Here is a 27,919-nt window from a genome sequence, read left to right as displayed (position 1 = left end):
CTGGACTTCTAAAAGAATCCGTTACAGTTATCTGCTCACGCTAATCTTTGCATAGGAATCAAGGTTAATATTAAATGACATCTTGAAATTTCATCAAATCATTCAGCATCTCTAATTTCTGTGTTTTGCCAAGAACTTGGCATGTGTATCGCTTGCAACATCATGTTTGTGCTTTAGGATGAATCAGTTTATCTTCTTTTGTAACAATTTTTCAGTGTAAACAACTTTTATCTGTTTTTATGTATTTTTTTGTGCTTAATTTAAAACTCTGACCTGATGAAGCTGCCAGTTTTAGTGTGTGGGTATGAAAGTTTTATTCACTGGCTACACTGTATAATTCAGAATGTCATATTCCAGATGATTGGAGCAGAACTCTCATACTACCCATCTATTACAAGTGAAATTTTAAAAAATGGAATTACTGAGGAATTTTCCTACTGATTGTTCCAGGTAGGATATACTCGTATATACTTAATAAAAAGAAAATAAGAAGAATTGTGGAAGGGAAACTTGGAGAATAGCACACTGCTTTCAGTCCAAATAGAGATCAGGATCAGATTTTCACTTTTACACAAATAGTTGAGAAATTATGGAAGTGTAATAAAAAGGATGTGTATAGTCTGCCCACAGTTGAGAGAACCTTAGTTGGCACAGTGCCAAGAAGAGTCGATTCATTTTGTAGGGGAGAAAGGAATGATGTGTACGAATTTGTCACCAACATGTGAAATCATGTGTTTTATACTTAAAATTTTCCAACTGTTATACAAGCCAAATAGTTACTTAGCACTTTAAAAACTAGAATGTTCATAAAAGCTAATTTTCCGACATAATAATAAACACTCATCTCACAAAATGCATTGATTATCCTATTATCAGAATAGATTCGCATTCTTCTGCTGTAAGCAGCAGTGTCGAGGGGTCTTGCATCTGTGGTCGAACTGTATGTTTTTAACACCTGGAATAGGTATGTGACAAGGTGCCCAGAGAAAAGCTCATCAAAACACTATAATTACATGGTGTAAATGATATATTATATTGAGCAATACATAATCTATATTTGAATTGTAGGTCTGCAACAAGAATGGAAGGAGGTACAGGAAAATGGTTTGTTATCCATTTATGAAACAAGGGTGCACATTATCTTCACTGTTATTCATCTATATGGATCATATTATAAAGGAAAGTGGCATTTATTGTAATAGCAAAATGTACAATCTCTTGTACAATTCTGCGGGTTCCCTAATTAAATTGCATAATTCTTGTAGTAATTTTTTTATATGAAAATTGGCAACAGGGAAAAAAAAAACTGAAAATAGGTAGGAATATAGAAAATTTCAAGTGTTCTCTAGTAACATTTAAGCATTCCTCCTGCCTCCAGCAATTTACACCCAATTTTTAGTGAAGATAGTAAGTTAAATACAGAAAATTGACAACAGAATTAGCAAAGCTGATATAGCAGAGAGTCAACTAAATAAATTTATATGGAATAAGAGAGAAATCAATCTAAACTATCTATATACAAGGCAGTGTTTCAATTTGAAATTATGGATCTAATCACTGGGTTAGAAATGAAATTGTTGAATATGAAATGAAATTGAAATAGGATGAAGATCATAGTTATGAGAAAGATTTGGGAGCGAACATATTGCATTAATTGGAGCATCATATTAAGAATTGAGGATATTAGGAAGGTTTTGATTGTGTTAGAATTCAGGAGTGTTGTGAGAAGAGCTAACTTCAGATGATATGGTCACTTAAACTGAATGGAAAATGAACAGTTAGCAAAAATATTTTTCTTCAAAGTCCCTACGAAGACCCAAAGGTACACTACAACACCCGAATATAAGATCTGACAGATAAGATTAATTTGGAGGAAAATAGTTGATAGGAATTTAGTACTATCATAATATTCTGCACATTCCTTGAGGGTGCATATCAGGAATTTGCTGATGACCAATATAAGTAAAATGCATAAGTTTTTATTTATTTATTTATTTATTTTTTTAAGAAGTTAGTGGAAATTCTGTTGTCACTTCTGAAGAGCATGCACCATAAATGAGTGTTCTAAGTATGGTAACTACTGTGGCTGAAAGTGCCGAAGAACATCCACCACATAAGATTAAACATGAAACTTTCCACTTCTCAAATGTATGTTAATATCCCATAATTTCTAGAGTTGTAAATACAGAAAGGCATACACAATCCTTCCTACATAATATTTGGATTTATGCATAAAGATGGTTTTTCAGATGTTTTTTCCATAATAGTGCTGTGGTTCCATGAAAGAAAAGAAAACTCAATTTCTGAAAACTACTACAGTATAAGCATGGGTAATGAGAATGTGGAATGAGTTAACTCTTAAAGCAGCATTTTTTTCTCCCTCTCAGTTTGCATTACAAAAAAAAAAAAAAAAAAGTTAAAATAAAAAAAAAAAGTTAAAATATCCTTTAATCAGATTAGTTTATAGACATTATTGATAAAGCTGTATTACGGTAATAACTTACTTTATGACAATCTGCTCACACAATTTTCAATTGTGCCTTTTCAATTATGACAAGTGTCCATTTATGTGATGCTCACATGAATCAACTGATTTTCAGCTTTCATGAACTGTTTGTTTACGATGTAGTTGCTTGCTGCCTCTGTGTTTGATATTCTGCATGAATTATAAAATGTTATTTTATTTTATTAATTCTAATAATGGCAGATAAAAATCAAAATAAGGTTGCTCTTGCTTCCATTGAAAAGAAGATGCATAAACATATTACATTAGATGCTAATGTTAAAATTATTAAATTTAGTGATGGTATATCAAGCACTGAGATAGGCTGCTGGCTTAACTTGCCTTGCACAACTATGGTTACATTTGTTAAAAACAAAATGAAGTGAAAAGTGCTACACAAGTTAATACTACAGTTATCTATAAACATGATAATCTTATTGCCAAAATGGAAAATCTTTTGTGGTGCAGATTGATGTCCAAACTTATTCGCTTGTTTTCTAAAGTTAAGCTCCTCTGATTTATATCATTTATGCAAACTTTTTCATTTGTGCAAATGACATAAGTATTTATTTACCTCATTTATCTACATATATGACTGCTTAAAGATTTTATTAAATTTTTTTTATCAAATTATTATTTGCAATACAAAGCTGGTCTTGAACCTAACATGTTTTATCACTGGGGTATGATTGTACTTATCTATGTTTGGCATATAGAGTGGAGAAAAAGAATTTTTGCACTGCTTGGAATTGGAGTCTGACAACTGGCAGTGCAAAAATGAACCATATTTTGAAAGCACACATTTACTAGATATGTCCACAAAATGATAGCAAGTGAAAGTATCAGTACTGAGTTCAATAGTGTTAACCACATCTGTAGCTACACAGTTTTTCAAAAAAGTGGATTGGAACATGAAAACTGTTTTCTTGCAGATACATTTCAGTATTTAATGAGTTTTAGTTATCTCTTCAGGAAACACATAATTATAATGTCAAAGATAATTATATTGTCTCTGATCCAAAGAACTGAAAATAACTGCTTTCATATGTTTAGTGCTTTAACGCACTGAATGAATGAGGCAGAAAAGAGGAAGGAAGATTCTAATCTAAAACACATCACGATCAGTCACTTGAACATGTTGTTACTCAGATATGGCGACTATTTTTCTTCAAGCCAGAACTCACCTGAATGATTCATTTGGGTTTTGGATCCATTCACTTGCAGCAATACAAAATAAATGTTCTATCTATAAATGAATGGCAGATCTTTTCTCAGACAGAACATTGAAATATTTGAAGAATAATTTATCACTCGATAAATTTTTTAGTAAAAATTCATAGTCGATTTGGTCCTTAAGTGAAACAGCATTTAAGATTTTGTTTATTTTCAATGTGTTTATGTGAAAATGGATTCTATCCAGTCACTGCAATTCCAAAGAAACATTGAAATATCTTACAGCAGGCTGAATTTTAAGCTTGCTGTAAGACTAGCATTACAGCAAACAATGCTAATTTGTCATTTGATCTTATATCAAAACTCATCTTTACCATTAAGATTGGTGCATGTAGCAAATGAATGCTTTTATTTAATTCTAGAACAGTTGTTACTTTATTATTTTTAATATGTGCTGTGTTTTCTTGATTAAAAATTTTTGTATGTAACTGCTCATTTTCATAATTTCCTCTGTTAAATTTTTTATGACTATTTTGATAAGTGCGAAACCCTACATATTAAGTAGGGTTTCAGTCTCAAAGCCTAAGAAACACTGGTATATAGTTTTTTGTGGGTCAGATTTAAGGAGAGAAATTTTTAGTTTTTTTGCAAAGTTCTTGAAACCGATAATTCTCATGGAGGATAAAATTTGGTGTTTAAGATCTTTATTAAAATTTGTTGCTTACAGTTGTGTTCTTTTCAGCTTTTTATTTATTTTATTTTTTTTTCAGCCAGATCATTTGATTTGGCATCACGCAGGATTATATGTTTAACCCTTTAACTGCTACAGTCAAGTTAACTCGAGCGCGGAAAAAAATGGCGACCTTGCTACGATCAAGTTAACTCTATTTGAACGGTTGGTGCGGCTCCCATATTCAGACAATTTTTTAGTGTGGAAAGAATCGTCATAAGATATTCAAACTTCGCGGGCAGGTTCCTCCATCTATTGCCAACCAATTGAAGTTTATTTGACTTGGGTTTCTGTCCTTGTATGACATCTAGAGAGAAAAATTTGAACTTATGCAACTAATTATATTAAGCGCCTCCGTAGCTCAATTGGAAGAACAACGGTACATTGCGCCCTTTGATTGGAAAAGGTTCAATTCTCATCGTGACGGGAGGAATCTTTATATATGGACTTTTTCAATCGAAGGTGAGTTAGCCGATCTCATACAGAGGTAGCAGAGTTTTTTCTCCCGGAAACTTGGGTTTTTCAGCCCGCATACAGACAAATCGGCTCTTCAGAACACATGTAATTTACAAACAAAAAATACTTGTTGTGGTGGAGGACAGTAGAAGGTGTTAATGTGTGATCATTGGTAGTAGAGGTTCGGGTGGAGACTGAGAGTTGTACAGTAGGTGTTCTCCTGCGATGAGTCTTTGGACTCCTCGGAGGTGTCACGAATAATAATAATATGCAGCACGATACATAAACCACGTGACTGCTGGGATTTCCGGGAAGTCACAATATGGCGTCTACCAGTAAATATCCGTGTTATCTTACTGATGATCAAATTGATGAATTGTTAACAACAAATGAGTCAAGAGAAGAATTGTCTGAGTTAAGTGAATTGTGTACTTCAGATGAAGAAGATCCTGGTGATTATTCTACACAAATTAAGGTGTGTAATTTGCATAATCAAGTGGACACCCCTTGATTATGCAAATTTTATATAACACTATTATTGCCATTTTTGTGAGTGAACAAGTGTATATCAAGAATGTATGATGCTGTCCGGACTTCTTACTTCAGTAAGAATTTTAATTGATTTTATTTATAAATTCTTTGCAGAATTAATTCAGCACATGGAACAATGTCAGTAGAATATAAAGTCAGCAGTTAAAGGGTTAATATACATAATCCAGAATATATGGTCAATGTTTTTTGATACACATTGAAACATGCTTAAACTTTTGATACACATTGATTTAAAAAAAAAAAGAAGAAAAGTATCCTAAGAGTGAGGATACTTTTGTATCCTCAGATACAAAAGTATCTGAAGTACCTGGAAATATTGACAATGATTCCAGTCGAGCCCATGCTGTATATAAAAATATAATTTTTCATTCTTAAACCACTTATAGGTGAAGACTATTTTTCTCCCTTTCTGCATCAGTTTTTTCTTATTAATGTTTGTTGTGAAATCAATTATAACAGGCATTCTATTTCATTGAGAACAGGATTTAAATGTTTATATATACAAAAAAAAAATCTCTCTCCACTATAATTTCTCTTTGGTTGGGGGAAATTTAGAAATATTTCAGATTTTAGATCACTGTTCAATATGGCAAAACAAATTGTCTACATATGCCCAAATGGTTCTTGATTTAGCTGATACGATGATAAATATTTTGCCTATATAACAGCGTTTCTCAATGTGGGGTGTACATCCCACAGGGGAGCAATTAGAAAACGTACATGTAAATATTTATACATATTCATATTATACTTTTTCAGAACTTGGCTGACTATTATGCTAGAGGGGGATGGGCATCAAGATCTTTGAGACGTTGAGGTGGGGCATGATCCAAAAAACATAAGTATCCCATAATGCAAAGCACATCTCCTTACAGACATGTATAATACTATGCATTATGGGAAGGGTCACTGCCCAGACTGGTTTCAGCCTTTATTGAGGTTTCATCAGTGGGAGCCAGACACAGAGGTGATACCAAGATTGAAGTAATGCAGAAGTCATATTTCCATTTGCAAGTAGCCAAAAGGTGTCACACTTTATTATTAAAATGTTCTGGGTTAGTTGTTGGAAGTTTTTTCACTTGGAAAATTTTTTCCAATTTATAGTTGAACCAAGTGTTTAACATAGATACCAAGTGGAAAAACTTCCAACAACTATCTCTAATCCAGAGCATTTTAATAATAACTTGTGATACCTTTGTCATCTCGTATATGAAAATATGACTTATGCATTACTTCAATCTAGGTATCACCTATGGATCTGACTCCCACTGATGAGACCTCAATAAAGGTTGAAATCAATCTGGGTAGTGGCCCTTCTCATAATGCATAGCATTATACATGTCCGTAAGGAGATGTACTTTTCATTATGGGATATTAAGGCAAGTGATGTGAAGTCATTTGCCTCTATATACGAGTTGCCCTGTCCTGAAAATACTTCAGGTGCAAACTTTGTTTGCTTACACTTATATCAAGGATTAAACCAAGAATATAATTTCTTGGCATCTTTAATTTATGGACTTATTATCTCTTTATTAATAATAAATCGACATCCATCAAACCATTAAAATTTTGTGTGTTTTGCTTGTAACTTTTCCATTCAGGCTTGTCAAGACATGCTTAAATGCCTAGTGTAAAGACCCTGTAATTGTGTGAAGACAAGACTTTGTTATTATCCTGAATTTCTATATCTAGTAACATACCCTGAATTCATTTGTAGTTTTTTTTTTTTAATTCAGTTTATTTTTGTTCTTCAATTGACAGTAATTCATTATTACCCCACAAACTCTCTCAAAATATGAGAGAAAAATTATTGGTTATTATTCGTTAAAAAAAAAAATGTTTAGACACAAATACTGAAAACTATATGACATCTTTGTATAGAACTCTTTTCTAACTGCATACTCATCAGAAGTCCTGTAGCGCCAATACTGTTCTCAAGAAAATTCTCTGACGCAATCCTTCCACTATTAACACCATTTTGTTACTTTCTAGTTTATTATATGGTGAATTAACTGAAATAAAAAAAAAAGAATGGGACAGAACAACAAGACATTTTTATTGAATTATGAATTTAATTAATGTATTTATACTCAGTTGTAATGCATACTTGCAAAGGCTGAAAAATAATGGTTCGCATTTTTCTTGACATTATGAGATGTCAAATTTGCAGTATGTTTCTATTGCTTGGTTGGTTGTAAACCTGTGGTACATTTAGTACTGTAGGTGGATTTAGGGATCTTTCTTCAAGCTAGTGTAGTGTAGTGTCATCTTACAACTCATTTACCATGTAAAACCATTTGCAAACATCCATGCCTACAGTATAATTCTATCCCTCATCTCCGTAGTTGAAAAACATGCTTTATCCATAGGCTAATTAGGCTAGCAGTTTAATTTATTTATATTATTTCTGCATTATTATTAAAATGAAACATCCTTATTCAGAGGAGATAGTTAAACTGATGTAAATTGTGAGTTTAAGTAAAGCCTACACTGCAATTTAGTTTGCTTATTTGTTTAGTAATTTATTATTTTTTTTATTTTAAAGCTGGAGTAAATGCTTCCCATTATGATGAAATGTTTGTGTTACTGTTCACTCAGACTATGGCTCAACTCGAACAGGTATGTTTTTCGAGTTTTAAATTGTGAGGATAATTAGTTCATTATTGAATTACACTCCTTGTCATTTATTAAATTTTATGATTCTAAATAAGTATTTCTTCTTATACATGTTTCTCTGATAATTCTGCTGCATTTTTCATTACTTTTCTTTCCATATGGATAGTATAAAATTTTTCATTGCAGCATCATGTTTTTTTACTTTACTTAAATAATTATCTAATTAGTCAAATAGGAAATTTAAATGCTATAATATTTAATCATTTGCAAATGCCTTAGTTTTCTATAAAGATCCAAAATCGATGTTTGTAAAAATTGCTAATAGTACATATCAGGGCTTAGTTTCGCTGCTGAAATTTACTGACTAGAAAACTATCGCCTTGTTTGTTATCACATAAGCATCAAGAACTTCATTTTCTACTAGGTTTTTGAAGATAAGCTTGATATGTTTTGATATCTCTATTCTTTTATACATTTGCTGTGTGTGAGTGTGAGAGAGAGGGAGGAGGAGAAGAAGAATGTGAAACCTGATATGCTTGAATGAACTGCTTGTTCATTATATGCTATTGCAGAAGAATAAGTTGTATTGTCACAGACTTGGAATTGCATTGTCTTATGTTTACCTGTTGGACACTCATTGCATCTAGTTGGCTTGCTCTTTTTCTTTAAGAGTTTTGCTTAATTAACCTTACTATAGTGAAAGATCTTTGTCTGTAATTCTGAACTTGAGATTATTACGCTTTGTTAGGATTCAACCTTTGGATTATACTGCTTCATATAAATTCATGATTTTGTGTCTATATTATTGAATACCCTGGCATATATACCTGCAGTATGGTTTGTTTTTTTAATACTGAAGTTGTCTATGATATGAAAGGCAAACATTTGAGGAATACAAAGTTTTTCATGTAAGTAATCAATTATTAATTATTCACTGATATGACAACTTAGGTTTCAATTAAGATACAAGCCATTAACATGGTTAGGATCGATATGTTATTGTAGCACATCCACAGAGTCCACATACCCATTGAGGGAGGACCCATTTTAGTCTCTTGTAACTAAATGCCTGTCATATCTCTTTAAAGGGCCAATTTTAATCAATATTTGTTATTTCTCTGAATATATTAACAGAAGAAATATATCTAATAATAGCTTGTTCCTAACATGCTTCCTGACCTCGCTTATTCGATTTCCAGGGGATGGCTGAGAGTTCTATTCCCACTGCAATAAGCTTAAAAATCTCACTTGTATGCATACTATATGAGTTTAGTCATTAATTGGGGGGGGATCATATATACTACATGATCCTCACACACACACCAATGACTTTACGTCTTCACTACTAGCTGTTTAACTTTCCTGAAGTGGGAGTATTGGAATTTTTTTTTACAGATATTTTTACTTACATGCCTAAGTCCTGCACTATACATTGTACAAATTGAGCAAGAGACAGCAATAGAATCTCCTCTTCCTAGATTGACTTATTGCAGAATTTGCAGTTTCAGTATTGTCCTGATGTGGTGAAATATGTGCTAATGGTGACAATATTTATTTATTATTTATTTATTTATTTTATTTTTTTTTGCATTATTTGTACATAACCAAGATATAGAGAATAATAAAAGGATTTCTTAAAATAGATTTGTAAAAGAAAAAAGCTTCTGCCACAGTGGCTAGTCTTATTAGATATGTGCTATGTCTTATTTTTTGGATGTAGAAAGGAGGACTTCCAATATCAGATTTAGTGATATACTGGATAGTTGAAGAAAAGACGACTTTACTTTTCTAAAATAACTGAGCAGAATCACAGACAAAAGATTCTAGAGATCTGTCAAATTAGGAACATTTCGTTTGTCCTGTGCTGTTTTAAATGTGTTAATTCAGTCATTTTAAAGCTTAAATTCCTATGTGGGAGAGGAAATTAATTTCCTCTAAGTTCTTGATATTAGTAAGCAGACATTAGCCAAACTAGCAGTCCAGTAGCAGTATGTTGATATATTATAGACTAAGGTCATGTTTTGATTATTTTTGGTTATTGTGTTTACATTCAAGCAAACAAGTTTGCCCCAGTCCTGAACTATTTTCAGGACTGGGGCAACTCTAATTTATAGCATAACCAAGTGAAAAACTTCCAACAACTATCTCTAATCCAGAGTATTTTAATAATAAGGTGTGACACCTTTTGGCAACTCATATATGAAAATATGACTACTGCATTACTTCATCATCAAATTCCTGACATTTACCCTCAAGGGGTGTACAGGATATGATAGTACTACATGAAAAATTTACATCATTACTAGCTTCCTATCTACAATTTTCCTCCAAATCATTCTGTTACAATGCTATATCAATCCTCTTGGTCTTCCTTTGGGTCGTTTTGCAGGCAACCTGGCAGAGAACACTTGTTTTGCTAATCTTTCCTCTCCCATTCTATTTAAGTGACCATACCACCTGAGATAAGCTCTGCTAACGCATTCCTGGATGCTGACAATGTCAAGTTCTTTCCTAATATCCTCATTTTTAATATGATATTGCCATTGATGCCACCTGTTCACGCCCCTAATCTTTCTCAGGACACTCATATCTGCCGTCTCTAGTCTCTGGTCAAGTGTTTTTCTTCTGACCCAGCTCTCAGATCCATAAGTTAAAATTGGTTTGAACACTCTTGTATACAGCTAATTTAGTGTTCTGACTAATTTCTCTCTTATTGCATATGAATTTATTCAATTGACTTCCCACCATACCAGCTTTGCTGATTCTGTTGTCTATTTCTATATTTAATTTACCATCTTCACTAAAAATCATGCCTCAGTAGCTGAAATGTTTTACTTGTTCTGTAGGATCTCCATTCACAATGCAGCTGATATTTTCAATGCTGCTGACTATTTTCATTATCTTTGTCTTGTTATTGCTAACCTTCATACCATCTCTATCACAAAGCAGTTATTCATTTTAGTCAGAACATCTTGCAGACTTGTAGCAGATTTATTTAGAAGTATAACATTATCCACATTAAGCAAGGAGCTGACATTAAGATCTCCAATTTTGATATCAGGTTTAATGCCACTTTCCTTCATAATGTAATCCATATAGATAATGAATAGCAGAGGTAATAATACATCCTTGTCTGACATCAGATTTAACATTAAACCATCTCCCTGTACTTCCTTTAATTCTAACTGCTTACTTACAACTCAAATAAAGACTAAGTATTGCTTGATATAATGCCCCCATTGACACCATACAACTAAAGTGCTTTGAATAGCTTCTCTCTTGGCACCTTGCCATATGCTCTTTCCAGATCTACAAAACTTAAATACAGATCTTTGTTATATTCCCTTGACTTTTCAACTATTTGTCGTAAAGTGAATATCTGATCCTGACAGCCTCTATTTGGCCTGAATCCAGCTTGTTCCTCACCAAGCTTCTCTTCCACAATGCTTCTCAACCATACTTGCCAGTATGGTTGAGAAGGATTGTGGAAGAGAAACTTGTTTCTCAAGTTTACCGGCATAAATCTTACCAGGAACACTCAGCAGCAAAATATCTCTGTAATTAATTCTCACATTCAGTTTTATTTCCATTTTTATATATGGGTACTATGAGAGCTCTACTCCAATCATCTGGAATTCGTCCTTCTGTCCAGTTCCTCTGAACTATGCAGTGTAGCCACTGTAATACTTTTATACCTCCATACTTGAGCATTTCTGGTCTAATATCATTACTCCAGTTGCTTTTCCACATTTCAGACTTTTGATGGCTTTTTCTACTTCAAGCATGGATATGTATTCCTGATTGCATCATGCCTGGTCAGTGTTTTTTATCACTGTGCTGTCATCACTGCTAGTTTCATTTAGCAATTTTTCAAAGTATTTACTCCATACTTGAAGGATATCTTTTTCTCCAGTTTCCTTGTCACCTTTATCATCTCTAATTCCTTATACAGCACTCTTTCCTCCATTTCTGAGCTTCTTCAACAACCTCCAGAATATCTTGCCACCTTCTTGATATTTATTTTCTATGTTCTTACCAAAGTCTTCCAATGACTTTTGTTTAGCTAGTTTTACACACTGTTTAGCTTTCTTACATTTTTTTCTGTATTCGCTGAGAGCACAAACTGACTTATTTGCCAGGAACTTTTGATATGCTTTCGTCTTTTTCTTCACTGCCTCTTAAACTTCCTGTGTCCACCAGGGAGTTCTGATTTTTCTATCCTTGTAGACAACCTCACCACATGCTTCTCTGGCAGAATCAATCAATGTTTTCTTCAGAGCTTGCCACTGAGTCTCCAAGGTTTGATTCCTGTTCTCAAACTCTTTCATTTTTTCTTGAATAATGTTTGTATATTTTAGTCTACAGTTCGCATCTGAGAGCTGCTCAACTTTTATTCGTTTTAAAATTTCTCACATGTTATTCTTTTCAATATGAAATTCAATTTTATTCTGCTAAAGACTAAATGGTGATCACTTCCGATTTCAAATCTTCTGTACACTCTGAGACTTTTCTTATTCCTTGCCTCTTCTCTCCATGTGAATTTGTGCACATTTTTATGTTGGAACATGGTGTTAGTAATAACTATTCCATGTCCTAAGCAGAAATCCAACAAGTATATGCCATTATTATTAGCTTTGCTCTTTTCTCCAAATTTTCCCAAAATATTTTTGTATGTCTGACAATCATTTCCTACTCTGCTATTTAGATCCCTAACAAGGACCAATTTTTCATTGTGTCAGTTGTGCTCATTTTTTCAGCCTCAAAAAATTCCTCTACTTCTACCTTAGTAGAACCTTCTGTGGGACCATAGGCACAAATAAATCTCATTGTGCAATTCTCCATTCTGATAATTGCCCACATCACTCTACTTGAAATTGCCTACCATTCAAGAAGATTAGCCTCATATTTTGTGTTGAATACTATGGCTACTCCTTCTTTACCTTGATTGTCATTGGCTGAATATAACGTTTTGTATTTATTGCTGAGAAAAATCTCATCAGATTTTGTCTTTTTGTTTCAGTCACCCTTATTATGTCGATCTGGTACTTTTCTAATTCCTAGCTAGCTCCATTTCTTTGCCATTCAGGTTTCTTATGTTGATAGTACCAATCTTCAATTCTGGTGATATTGAGTTGGGATGTGTTTTAGGATTTTTTCCAGTAGCTAACTTTTCGCTGTTCGCCCTGCTTCCCTGGTGAAAACAATGGGGGATCTTGTTTAACTGGGTGATGCACCAGCCGGCATGAAATTCTATCATGTACCATAATTTAATATTGTGGTTTAAGCCAATAAGAATACAATTTGGTCAGCTAAATCCCAAATTGCCACCCCATCTTCATTCGTTCATTATCCAGGTAGAGACATAACAGGGTGCACCACGAGTAGGTGAGGATTGGACATTAGGTCAGAAGCTCTGGTTGGTTCTCCACATTCCTTTAAAGGCTATGTGGAGGCCTCCTCTCAGTTATACAGCTTTGACCCTTATGCACCTTCTGCATTACTTCAGCCTTGGTATCACTATCAGCTGTTGGTCTGGTTCCCTCTGATGAGACCTCAATAAAGGTTGAAACTGGTCTGGCTAGTGATCCTTCTCATAATGCATAGCATTATACATACCCATAAGGATATGTGCTTTGCATTATGGGATACTAAGGCAAGAAATTTGAAGTAGAAGCTTCTATCTAAATGAGTTTCCCCAGTCCTGAAAATAGTTCAGGCGCAAACTTGTTTGCGCCTGAACGAAATATCTTTATCTTGGTATCTTTAATTGATATCGTGGAAATCCATCGTCACCTGTTGAGTTTAATTGATAAATGGCCTTTGATTTCTCTTCATGCATGCTGAGTTTGGATTAACAGGTCTGACTGTGCACCATATGTTTTGTTATGAATATCAAACAGTTCTTTGTCACATTGAGGGGAAGGGATCTTGCACTTCTAATGGAATCGATTCCATGAATCCTGATTTTATCTTCGATACAAATCAGTATGTGAGAGTGTGGCTGACCCCCTTTTTTCGGATTTAACAATCCGGCCACATGAAAGAACTTAATATCACAATATCTAACAATGGAATAGAACTACACACATGCACACACACTTTGCTATGTTTATTTTGCAAACAACACATAGCTTGGTCCGAGCCCTTGTATATACTTGCATACATACTTCATGGATTTATATGGATGTAGATTATAGGTATAGCAATTTTGTTTATTTAGATGACACACACACACACACACACACACACACACACACACACACACACACACACACACACACACATCAGATTTGCTATTTGACTGTATGGTGCCACTAGTACATGTGATTGGTTGGCAGTAATACCTATAATTAATTAATGTGCTGCTACTGGAAATATTCTGACTCTAATAATAGAGAAATCGTTCATTTCTCCTCAGTAATGCATCATAGCTTCTTGAGTAAACACTAATTATAATCTTGCAAAAAAAAAAAAAAAATTCATAGTACTGCTGACTCATCAATCTTAAAAAGCCAGCAGTGATCCAGCACCTTCTTTACAAAGAGACAAAGTTATTGTAATTGTAATAATTCGTGTAGATAAGCTTATACGTTAGTATACATAGTTTTTCATTTTTCAGGAAATGAAAATGTATACTAGAATATTAATTATAGAAAACTAATTGCTTAATTTTTATTAATTAATCTTAGCCAATGGATACCCCCCCCCCAAATCAAAACCATGTAAACGCAATCCACATCCCCTCCCCTTCAAAGCAGAGATTACTCAAAATCTATCACCATTTCATATATCTGGGACACATCCGAAAAAGTAACAAAATTCCTAAGGAAATATACCCTTACAACCAGTTGCAGACTACATAAGAAATTTGCATCTCTTATATGCTCCACCAAAGACTAGCCATACCCCATAGATTTAACAGGAGTATACCAGTTCCCTTGCAGTTGCAAACTGTCATGCTATAGCCAAACAGGCAGGACAGTGAATATCAGGATATCCAAACACAAGAACTACATCCAGTTCCACCAATACAGCCACTCAGGACTTGCTGACCATGCTTTGGACACCCACCACAGGATATACTGAAAGAAAGCCACTCTATTACACTGCAGCAAATAACAAGTATGGAAGACTATTGCATATGCCTCTGCTCTGAAAAACTTTCCAAATCTCAACAAATTTGGGTGCATGAGACTGCCCCAAATTTTGGGAAGCATACATTTTAAGGTTGTCAGCCCAATGCCAAGGCAACCCAGTTTGGCCTGCTACAGGACACCATTTAGGACTCTAGGCCCCGACTTCTTATCTTTATTCAGCCTCATTTGTTAGTGCCTGCATGCACATATTGTTTTTTTGTGATCCCTGGTGATTGCAATATAATGTTGCAAACATAAGTTTCTATAATTAATATTCTTGTAAACATTATCATTTCCTGAAGATTTAAAATCTGTGTAATTATGATAGCATAAATGATATCAGCAAGTAGTCTTGGTTCAGTTTAAAAACTGAAAATTTGTTAAGAATATATATAGCATACAATGAAGTTTTATATCAAAGCATTGTTAATATGTAGCAATTTTTGAGTTCAGGATATGGCAGTGCTTCATATTTTTGTCTATATATTTTTTTTTCTCACCACATAAAATAGAGCAGTTCTGAACAATTTTTATCATTGGTAAATGTTTGGTTCAAACTTGAATTTAAATTGCAAAAAACCATGTATCAGACTTACTGAGGATAATCTTTTCACTGCAAATTTTGAAATGGAAGAAATGTATGCATACATTCGGTGAAGCATTGCCTCTTAGGATTGCCAGGATGTTGATTAGTTTTTGGCTGTGAATCCATAGCATTCCCTGTTAGCTGAAGAGGAGATATAGTTGGTTATTTAGGAAGCCATATATTCAGAATGCTATACTTTGTTAGCACAATCATCTTTTCCTGTAGGAAACTTATGGATTATAGAAAGAGTTTATTATAGTGCAGTTTCTGTAATGAATTGCTTTCAGATAAAGTTGTGTTTATGAAGGTTTGGTCGGGATTTTTTTGGGAGTTTGATATTGGAATATCAAAACAGGTGAAAAATTTGTTATAATAGTCTTGTCTGTAGTGAGAGTTGACTATATGCAGGTCTCACATTACATTCATCAACATTTTTAACAAATGACATTCTCTTTTTTTGTGTGTGTGTGTGTGTGTGTGTGTGTGTGTGTGTGTGTGTGTGTGTGTGTGTGTGTGTGTGTGTGTGTGTGTGTGTGTAAATCATTTACTTTCACATTAAAAGGTTGAAGTAAATTGGTAATATATTTTGGGAAGGGTAAACAGAAAAGTAATTTTTTTCTTTTTGAAAAAGTAAATTGTATTCTTTGGGGAATATTTCATGGGAAAGACTTTTACAGAGAACAGAGATAGAATGTTTGAACTGTATACAGTTGTTAATGAACTATTGTTTATGATATTGGAGGTTTTGATTTGAATTGCCTCAAATATATGATAATTGTGAGCAGACAAATTTGTTGTGTTTGGGATAATTTTTTAGTATTAAGACTGATTAAAGAAAGGGAAGTATCTCAGTTTTATACTTGGTGTGAAAATCAGTTCCTTTAGCATTTCTTAAGCTACTTGGCTATGATAGGCCATTGAGCTTAGCACACAAGGGAAGATTAGAATTAGGATGGAGTTAAGGAGGAAATACAAGGCTTGAATTAATTCTAGATTGTTTTTAAGAAGTATGTTGGTAAATAAATAGGAGACATTGAACATGTCACTACTGCAGCATTTACAATTTTGTATACAGGATTTAAAGTGCACAGATTTTTATACTTATACAGAGTGGTCATTAAGTCACAGAACATTCTGTAGAGAGGGCCTGTCTTTGTGAAGCCGAAAATAGAAGGCATTTACACAGTGTGGTTTTTCATAACTAATAAACAAAAAAATCTGGGGATGTTGAAAAACTTATGCAGTTATTTCATAAAGATGGGCCCTTTCTAGCTTATTCCATAACTTATATGCCACCCTGTTATACGAGGGTGGTCTGAAAAGATCTTGGCCTCAACCATAGATGGCAACACTATCAGCAAGCTTCTTTGTAAAAGAAGGTTTAACGCCAAAAGAAATTATTCGAAGTTGATAAAAGTTTATGGGCACTCTTCTTCGTTTTCAACAATTAAGAAATTGGCTGCTGTTTCTTAATTGTCGGCCATTTCTTAATATACGGCCATGTTTAAACTCCCTGAGTTCAAACATGGCCGTACCAGCCTTGAAGATGATCCTCGTGAAGGACGTCCAAAAAGTGTAACAACACCGGAAATCATTGATCAAGTGCATGATACGGTATTGGATGACTGGCAAGGTAAAGTGTGTGAAATTGCTAAGACTATAGGCATTTCAAAAGAACGTGTTGTAGGATATATTTTGCATGAAGAATTGCAAATGAAAAAGCTTTATGCAAGATGGGTGCCGCACTTGCTCACAGCGGATCAAAAACACTCGCATGAAAATCTCTGAACAGTGCTTAGAGTGTTTTAACAAGAATATAACTGATTTTGTATGTTGATTTATTACTATGGATGAGACTTGAATTCACCATTACACACCAAAATCCAAACAGCAATCAAAACATTGGACACAAACTGGTTGTTCAGTGCCAGAGTCAGTTCCATCAACAGGAAAGGTCATGGCATCGGTGTTTTGGGATGCTAAAGGCATTTTGTTTATTAATTATCTTAAAAAGGGTAAAACAATAACCGGGGAATATTATTCCGATCTTTTAACCAGACTAGACGAAAAAATTCGCGAGAAAAGACCCGGTTTGCAGAAGAAAAAAATCATCTTTCATCAGGACAATGCACCTGCCCACAAAGGTGTTTTGGCAGTGGGAAAATTAAGGGATTTATTTGTACTATGATTTGTTGGAACATCCACCCTATTCCCCAGATTTGGCTCCCTCTGACTTTTATCTCTTCCCAAAACTAAAAACTCTTCCTTGCTGGTAAGCGTTTTTCTTCGAATCAAGAGGTGATTGCAGCTGTAGAGGAGTATTTTGCAGATCTTACCGAGAACCACTACAAGGACGGGATAATGGAATGCAGAGCACAGATTACACTAGTACCACTACTACAGCTTCTCCAATTTTGTGGGCCATGCCATTGGCACTGGAATTGGGGAAGAAGCCACTTCATGGAAACGAATATAAATTTTGGAATTTCGTGAGTTAGCTTCTGCAATGTAGAATTAAGAATTATCCTAATCTCAGCTAATCTGGCTTCATGAAAGTACCATTATGAAGAGACTTGTGCTCAGATATTTGATTCAACTTTTCTCTACATTTTACTGAATAAACTACGCTTTGTTGCCCATGAGCTGGCTATAGTGAGGGTCAACTAGATTAAGTTATATACAGCCATCCCTCAACTTACATCTGTTCAAAGATACATCCATGATCTCATAAGGGAATGAATAACATTTTCAACCATGCTTTTGAACAAGATGCAAGCAAGCGTGAAGCTAAAAGGTTTCTATTTAGCAACAATGCAGCATATGCAGTGGCAACAACACATTCAGCGGCAACCTTCCTTGGCAGTCTGCACGTGTCTTCAACAGTTCCTCTGTTGATTTTGCATTTGAGAAATAGGTTATTTTATTTATCGTTAAATATTATTTTATTTATCGTTAAAAAATCGTTAAATGTAGGAGCACATGTGCCACATGATATTTTGTGGCACATGTGCTCCTACATGCCCATTCAAAAATCCTAGTGATCCATTCAATAGTAATCCTAGCAATCTATTCAAGAATCACAGAAAAAGATACGAGCAATTCATCTCGAAACGAAGTTGCAAGTTATAAAGCAACATGAAGCTGGTAAGCCCCGTCAATGTGATTGCACATGACTTCGAATGGTCTCCTTCTACAGTGACGACCATTTTGAAAAATAAGGGTAAAATTGTAGAGGCTGTGAAAGAATCTGCTTCCATTAAATCGACAATAGTGACGAAGCAACAAAAAGGTCCTATCAGCAATATGAAAAAACTACTTGCATCATGGATAGAGAACCTGAACCAAATGCACATTTTTCTCATTGTCAGTATCACCTGAGATCTGTTTTCCTCAGCATAATCCTATTAAAATACACAACACACTAGAAAATATTTGATATTTAACTGTTTAGCCATAAACATTTAATTTCTCTCACGTGTAATAACCTTGATTGATATTCTTTGACTTAAACATTCAAACCACTGGCCAGAAAGCACACTAGGGCACTCTACTCTCAAGCTACCATCAGATTGCTTTATTTTAATTAGACCATCGGATTCTCCTGGTCCGTGCCAGATCACAGTATGGTGGCTGCTTTCCTAAGCACGGCACCCAGATGAGTACCTAGGTCGTCTGCAGATGATTTGGTGCCTGCACGTCACTCCTGAATGGTGCAGCATAGGAAGCAGTGGCTATATAGAGTGATTGCACTGTAACAGTAAGAAAGCAACTCCACAAGGCATTAATGGTATCATTGCAATGGCTAGACGGGATTCTGACTTAGAGACGTTTAGTTATAATCCCATGAATGGTAGTTTTGCAAAACTGGTCACTCGACCAACACATGCACCAAGTGTCCAAACCTGCAATTCCTCTCGTACTGAGCAGGATTGCTATCATGACAACTAGTCATCAGTAGAGGTGACTTCCTTGATACTGGCTATGGTAGTTAGCCATCATCGCGCTTTAAGAACCTAAAGTCATTCAGCTCATGCATTTATCACACTAATGACCATTAGCCATACTCGCCACTTGTATATAGCTACAGGCATGTATTATTAAGATTATTGCTGGTTGGTTCATGCTGTCGCTAATGCCAGGTCAGCACCGGCCATGGATATGGCCATTTGAACATGCACCAACTTCAACTCTGTCTACCATCATTTATTTGTGTATGAATATGGAAACATATGCAGAAATAGCCATATAAAAAAAACCTCATGGTGACAATTTCTATTAAATGAAAGTGAGCGAAGTTGTTTATTTTATGGTAAATGTCAAATGGTTCATGTCTCATCTTAAAAAAGAAATTTGCTCATGTATTGCCAAAACTGTTTGCTGTCTTCTTGGTCTTTCTCTTCCTCTGTGTTGTCCATTAGTTGATCTGTAGAAAGCAAGCCTACTAAATGTAGGCAAAGGGGGCATGACTGTTGTCCCCACCACTTCAGCTGACTTTTTTGATTTGTTTGTATTTGGGGTCTTTGTTGGCTTTCTTAATGAATGGCAGTCTTAGGATTATGATCGTGCCATGTATATCCTAGTATTGTTCGAAGGCATGTTCTGCCAAAGCTAATCATTTTTATTTATTTTATTATATATGTTTCGTAGCTGATTATAAAAATCAGTATTATCCTGTTCTCTTCCTTCTTCTGGGGCATATAAAACAATTATTGTTAAATAACCTCTATCTATTTTTATTCTAGCTTCTATTATTGTTTCATTCCATAATTTATAATGTTTTAACTGTTTTGAAAGGGAGTTATGAATCCAAATTGTATCATTCTCATTAAAACTTAATATTTTATCTCGGTTTAAAGTCATTAAATATCTATTTAAAAAAAATATATATGTATATATTTATAAAATTAATTTAACTGACTAGAACCCGAGAAATAACAAAAACCTTTAATAAATCACGACTAGTTTCATTGGTGCTCCGACTTCTTCAGGTGAGAAAGAAAAAACATGGACTTTCCAGCTTAATAAAAAGAAGTAGAATAGTAACAGTCATATTTGAATAGGTGACCGCGTGCTACCGTTGGCATGAGTTGAATGTGTGCAACAGCTAATTTTAGAGCGCCAGTACTGGATTACTGCGCTGTGGGAATCAGGCAAATTGTAGCTTAGATTGTTGTTCAAGTGTGAAGGGTCCAGAACTATTTCTTTTGATTCAATATTCTTTCAAATTCATCCTTGCATATATATAAATTAATAGTGTGTTCCCAATCAACTTGGTGTGGCTGTTCTTCAAGGTTAGAGTTTGCCGAGAAGAGGACATGACCGGAAAGGACGCTCACTCGTGTTCTACTGTAAGAGATGTCATGTCTGTTCCTCAAGACGAAGTGAAACAGATTTATCTGTCTGGCCGAAATAAGGTCGACCACAGTCGCACAAAACTTTATAAACACCAGGAAAATGCAGTTGGTTGTGTTTTGGTTTTGGTTGACTCAGAAAAGAACGAAGTTTTGGCAGAGTAGTATAGTTGGTCTTTATGTTGAATTTCTTCAAAATCCTATATAGTTTTGGGGTAAGAGAGCTGATAAATGGTAACTGTGTATGAATGATAGGGTTAGAATCATCTTCCTGTCAAGGATGTTGGCGTGGTCTCAAACATTTAGTGATGTTACGAGACGAATATCTATTATTTAAGAAGGTGTTTTTCAGGAAGTTAAGCTCTGTTATATATGTATATATATATATATATATATATATATATATATATATGAACGAACAATAGTGGTCCAGACCAATTTTGGTATTGGTGATGAGATTGAATTTCCAGATATTAGTTACAATTTTATGGAAAAGAGCTTTGTGCTTTCTTTTCACTATGTAAGAGTATCAATGCTTGAACCATTGCACTGAAAATCATTTAGTCTAATATTTCCATCTGTTCTGTTCTTTGGGACTTACTGCTGTTGACTGTCAACCCAATCAGTGCTGCATTTTTACATAAATTATCTTGTTGGTATTGGGCTGTCTGAATGTTAATCAATCAGCACATCATCATCATCTGCAAAGAAGACTGTTTATGTGGTTTTATCCTGCCAAATCTTCAAGTTATTCCATACCCATTTCTTATGAGTCGGAATACATAATCAAGGATAATAATAAAAAAAAAAAGATAAAGTATCAGAGAGTCTCCCCGAAAAACTCCAGTGGAAGGAAAGCTCTGTCATCTTTCATTTCTTTTAAGCTTACATAGTGATCCGAGTGCATTTTTGAAAATTATGGGGACAACTACCGTGTTGAAACACGGTAGTTGTCTCCATAATTTTCAAAAATGCACTCTGTCATCTTTCCATTCCTTTACTTATGACTCTTGCAAGATAATTCTGATATCATTCTGCTGTTGCTTTGATTATTTTCATGTGTATGCATACCTTAGAATTTTGAACATACTAAGCTGTTGGTGAAATTTTGGCAATGAGAGATCTGGTTTAGAAGCATTCTGTTATAGATCTTCAGTATAGGAAGAAGTAATGTGATTCCTCTGTAATTTTCTTGGTTTATTCGATTTGGTATTGGTATTATTAGTCCTTCTTTCCATTGTGGCAGAATGCTGGATGTAGCTGTTAAATATCTGTTATTACAGATATTTAACAGTTGTTTCCAAAGCTGTTTTCTTCCATGTTTAATAGCCTCTGCTGTTATTCCATCCAGTCCAGTGCTTTCTCATTCTTTTGGGTTTTTAGTGCAGTTTCAAACTGTAAAACCTGGTACAAATAATGGAATATTTGGATTAGAACTTCTGGGCAAAGTACTTGTAGTGAAGTTTGCTGATGAATTGTTAAATAGTTTTTTCAAGTACTTCTATGCAGGAGGCTACTCATTTTTGTTTTCAGTTATCTTGCAGATTTTAGCTTTAATATTAGTTTTTTGGCAGTTCTTCGTACAATAACGAGTTAACTACCTGGTATACTTCTGTGGTTTTATGGGTATTTTGATATAGTTCTAATTTCTGACAGATAGTCTGTATTGGTTTTATTTGTCCTTTAAAAAGGACATGTATACACATGATCATGTAGTTCTTTTACTACATGATCATGTATGTAGATTGTGCATCCTGTGCTTAATTTCATTGCACATCCTTTATCAAGTTTATGGATTGATCTGTTAATTTGTTTGGTAGTGTGCTTCTTTATACTGAATTTGTGTAGTAGAGAGAGTTAGTTCATTCCAGTTGTATCAGAAATATTTTGTCGGTATTCTTCCACTTAAATGAAACGGATGGGATAGAATAATTTATTGACTACTCACTTAATTTCATGAAAAAATTCTTGTTTCACATCAAGTAAAATACATAAATAAAAAACAAAAGGTTATAACAGTGACATACATAATGAAGTATTCGAAAACAAGCATAACTTATAACCACGTACATATAGTGTTGAATCAGAGAACACCAGACATGATGTAAAATCATCCTTATGTTTTTGTTGTACTGTTACAATTTTTGATCATTTAAAATGATTCCAGTGAACAGCCTTGAGAAAAATAACTATAATCTATGGGGCACACTTTGGTTTGTTGCCATAATATTTGATGTTTGGCTTCAGTTGTGCGTGCTGCTACTCCTGATTTGTGTTTTCTTCAGGGAAAGTTTGCGACTCTGAATGTACTTTTCCCAAAGAAAGCACAAATCACTACATAGAGAATGAAAGAAAACACCATTTGTTCCGGTTTGCACCCAGAGTTCCTTGATGTACTCTGTCAGAAACCTTTTTAAAATCCAGCTGTATCATTGTGTAGCCACTGAATTACTAAGGTATGACCCCCCCCCCCTTCACTGCAAACACAACATCATTCTTATCCATCCATTCCTTTTTCTGTGTAACTTTTCTAATATATTTACCATCACTCTTGAAATACCAATTAGTCAATAATTGCTACTACAATCTTGAGCCTCCTATAATAAACAAACCAAAGGGTAGTATGTGGAGGAGCAGAATCCAGGAGGAAGCAGGTAACGATGTTTGTGCTTGCACCACTGACGTTTAATTTGTTCATAAATGATATGGAATCAAGTTTCATGTGGGAAAATGTAATGTTATGCCTTTTGGAATGAAAAGATTATAAGCTGTGTACTACATTGATGGAACTATACCCTAGGAAATTAATGAAGCTAAAGATTCAGAGATGTTGGTAGTACATAGGGAGTTGAAGTTCTGAGGTCATAGGTTACTTGGTTATCAAAAAACACATTACCAGATAGCGATAAATTCTCATTCTTCTTTATAAGCTCTTGTTACAGATGCGCCTGGATTACTACTGTACTTGGGTCTGGTCACCTGAGTTTCTTGGGAATGAAGAAATGGTAGAGAGTAACTGGAGGTTAGTAACTAAGATGGTGGATGGTCTGCAGAATGCTTCCTTTCAAAATAGATTGAGGGTTTGTGAGTTGCAGAAGTTGGTTGATAATTGGAAAACAGGGGATATGATATGACATTTACCATATTAAAAGTTTTAGAGTTGATACAGATAAAGTATTTCAGCTCTTGGCTAGATGGTGCAGAACAAGGGTTCATTATTCTGCACCATCCAGCAACTTAAGAGTGTCACAAGGTTGTTAGGACTATAGTTCGTGTGCTCACGTGCACACACACACACACACACACACACACACACACACACACACACACACACACACACACACACACACACACATGGAGAATGGTGAATAAGTTGAACGTGCTGTGAGTACTTTGTCATTTACTGAGTTCAAGGAAATACTATTGAAGTTGTGTAGATAGTATGGATCTTTCACGAAACTCTTCATACTTTGGATGTATCTGTATAATAATATTAATGCAGCTAGTTTACTATAACGACATCTTTTCCTCCCATAGCATTGTATCTATGGGACTTTAGTTAGGACTTTTCTGTAGTCTATTATAGTGGTGTTTGCAATATTGAATGTTAACTGAGGTCTAGATTCCTCCCATGTTAACTTGTTGATTTTCAATTCGTTATTATATCACCTGGGTTTTTATTATTATTATTTATTGGTATTACAAGAGTAATACCAATAAATAATAATACACCAATAAAAAATAAGTGTTTTCTTTCATGGTTCCTTTCATACAGAAATTTCAGCCAATTATGGTGAACTTTTCTCCACTGGCATGGCTGAATTTGAGGGTAGGGAAATAAATAAACAACTTCCAATAATTTTTTTTTGGGGGGGGGGGGGTGATGCACATGTTTGTGTTTGATCATTTTTAGATTTATGCATTTCATGAAAATGTATTATAATGAAGTTCTTATTCAGTATTTCATAAAGTTTATGCTTGTTGTAACAAATTAAAAAAAAGTATTGCTTTTCTTTTTGTTACAAAAAAAAAAAAAGCAATACTATAATGCAGTACTCTTTCAGTTACCAATCTCTAAATAAATAAATCTTCCATTAAGCAATTCTCCATTGGATTTCTGGAACAACTGTATGTTAATATAATCATACTTTTATTAGTTAACCAATCAGCAAATTGATTTTGCAAAGTGATCGGCTAGTTGAAAGATTATTCTTTTTTCACCACTCAAATTATTTTAATTATTTTTATCATTATCTTTTTTGGATAATTATCTTTCTGTGCTAAATACATTTTATTATTTGCTTTTTGTATAAAGATGCTACCACCTACAACCAATATCAAAGATGCATATTCAGTAGGCCAAGATGAGGAACAAAAATTTATTCAGAATTTAAGTCTTTTCCTTTGTACGTTTCTGAAAGAGCATGGAAATCTTATTGAGAAAAGGTCAGAATTACATGAAAACTTGCTTGCTGTAAGTATTTTAGATGGACCATTTATGTTTAATAAAATTGTATTATCATATTGAAATTGTTTTATTGTCATGTCACACATTTGTCCATATAAAATCTATGATGTGCATCGTTGGCAATTTTTTTACTTTTTTTTTCAACTAAAAAAAATTCAAATTTCTTCTATAACAGGAAGTTTTATTTCACTTAATCTTCTGCATCTTTTTTTTTTCTTCCCTGTTATATCAGTAACATACAGCATTAAAGAGGACTGATATCTTTACAGCATCTTAATTTCAGTGTTATTGGTTACTTCACAAAACAATTCATACAGATGTTGCTTTTTCCTAAATATTTCTAAAGTTCATTTGTATTTCAGACATGCCTTTTGATGTGTAATTTTGTATACTACTTCATGTATGTTTTTGTAAGCTTTCATCTATTCATTAAAACCATTACAGAACATTATCACACATAATTATGTTCTCTTACATCAGGGCTCAGCAAAGTGGGCGATATTGACCCCTGGGAGTCGATGTGTCTATCCAAGAGGTCGATAAATGTGTAGGGGTCAAAAGGGGAACACCTAAAATGATTTAATAACCCCTAGTAAACATGGAAAAAAACATAAATTTTTAATGTTCTTTATAAATTTCTCTAAGTGTTTTCTTTAAATATTTCTTATCTTGAAGCAGTAATAAAGTAAAAGGATGAAAGAATTATTATTTTTTTAAATTGAGAAATTTATTATTGATAACATTTATTTAACATTAAGGGATGTCGATGAGGGATCAAGGATTCCATGAAGGGGTCAATGGTCTAAAAAGTGTGCCGACTCCTATCTTACATAAACTAATGTTTCTGTTTATTCATACGATTCCAACAGATACCGGTATCATTTTCAACCATTAATGGCTGAGCTTGATAAACCACGACTAGCAACTGAAGAATGGTGACCCCCTTACAACGATTGATATTTAATATCTGAACTGATGGCTAATGCCACAGCTGATCTGAATAAGGAATGGATACTAGTTTTTGGATGTGCAGAGGGAAGATTAGATTTGCATAAGGTCGGCCTACATTTGAATGTGTTTAGCATAAGGAGTCTTGAAAAATTATTAATTGATAGGAGACCTACAGTGAATTACTTACTTACTTAATCCTCTTCACTCCATCTGAGAGCATAGGTCTTCCACTACCATTTTCCACCAGACTCTGTTTTTTGCTTCATCCAGTATCACATTTTGGAAGGTTTCAGTTTGCATAGCAAAAATTTTTTTCTGAGACTGGGTTGCTAGCCCTGTGCTCAACCCTCCCCATTTATCTGGGCTTGGGACCAGCATGTCAAGTTTTCACTAAGCATGGCTGGGTTACAGTGAATTAGGGAAACTGAATTCTGATGGGAGGAATTATGAGAATCCCTGTGTAAGAACAATGTTAGATAACTGTGTTAATGATGGGAATGATTATTATTATTATTATGGAAATGATTATGAATAGAGAATGATTCTATGTTTGTCTGGTTTGGACCTATCAATCGTGTGTAAAAATGTCTGCATAAGTAAGGAACTAGATAAGAACAGAAATCCACAAGTTCTTGAACTGTGTTATGCAGACCACAGACATGAATATAAAAAACAACATGCAGGTAACCTATGTCTGTACATGAATGCTAGGAGTATCAGTAACAAAGGAGTAGTTTATTACTTTGGTCAGTATAGTGGAACCTCCTGTAGTAAGACCTGGCTATCAGAAGCAGACATGCCAACTGGTATAGAATGCAAATGATACAGCATTTTTAGGAAGGATAGACAAGATAGGAGAGGAGGGGCGTGCTGCTAATGATATCAGATGAGTTAAATCCAATTAGAGTTGAGACATATAACTGCAATACTAGTAACAGTTTTTTTATGTGGTAGTGAGTTTGAATGAAACTGAATTTATTGAGCTCTTATGAGACAACTTCCTCAAGCATCATCTAGCAGAAGAAACTTGAGGTCAAAGAGTGTTAAATATGATTATAGTGTCAGAGGGTGTTTCAGTTAAAGTCGTAACTATTCTCCTCCCAATTGGTGACAGTGATCATCGGTACTTGCTTTGGAAGTAGCTAAGTTTATGAATGGTCCATTCAGAAAAGGTTATATGCTGAGCTACAAAGCAGGAAATGATAACCAACTAAGGAGTATACTGGGTTCAGAGCAATCGTATCAGTTATTGGACGGGAAGGTTATTGATGGTGCATGGGAAGTGTTAAAAAAATACATAAATGATGTGAATTCTAATGGTTCTGTCTTAGAACTATAGAGTGAGCTATTCAGCAAATTGAATGCAGAGCTTTGGATAATTCTCGAATTCCTGAGTT

The 27,919-nt window shown here is 34.3% G+C and overlaps 1 protein-coding gene across 1 annotated transcript in view; it reads left to right on the top strand.

Moving 5' to 3' along the window:
• LOC150102567 (exportin-1-like) overlaps window positions 1-27,919 on the top strand; it is a 448,940-nt gene that overhangs the window by 160,038 nt on the left and 260,983 nt on the right. The window contains exons 11-12 of the mRNA XM_090399503.1: window positions 7,960-8,033; window positions 25,419-25,577. Coding sequence (XP_090255629.1) covers window positions 7,960-8,033; window positions 25,419-25,577 — 233 coding nt within the window. The remainder of the gene's footprint in view (window positions 1-7,959; window positions 8,034-25,418; window positions 25,578-27,919) is intronic.

The sequence above is a fragment of the Typopeltis vanoorti genome, chromosome 10, assembly GCF_054136105.1.
Source record: "Typopeltis vanoorti isolate ZY-2024b chromosome 10, IOZ_Tvanoo_1.0, whole genome shotgun sequence".
Taxonomy (NCBI): domain Eukaryota; kingdom Metazoa; phylum Arthropoda; class Arachnida; order Uropygi; family Thelyphonidae; genus Typopeltis; species Typopeltis vanoorti.
Note: the sequence above shows the minus strand (reverse complement) of the source record. Positions and strands in the feature narration are given on the sequence as shown.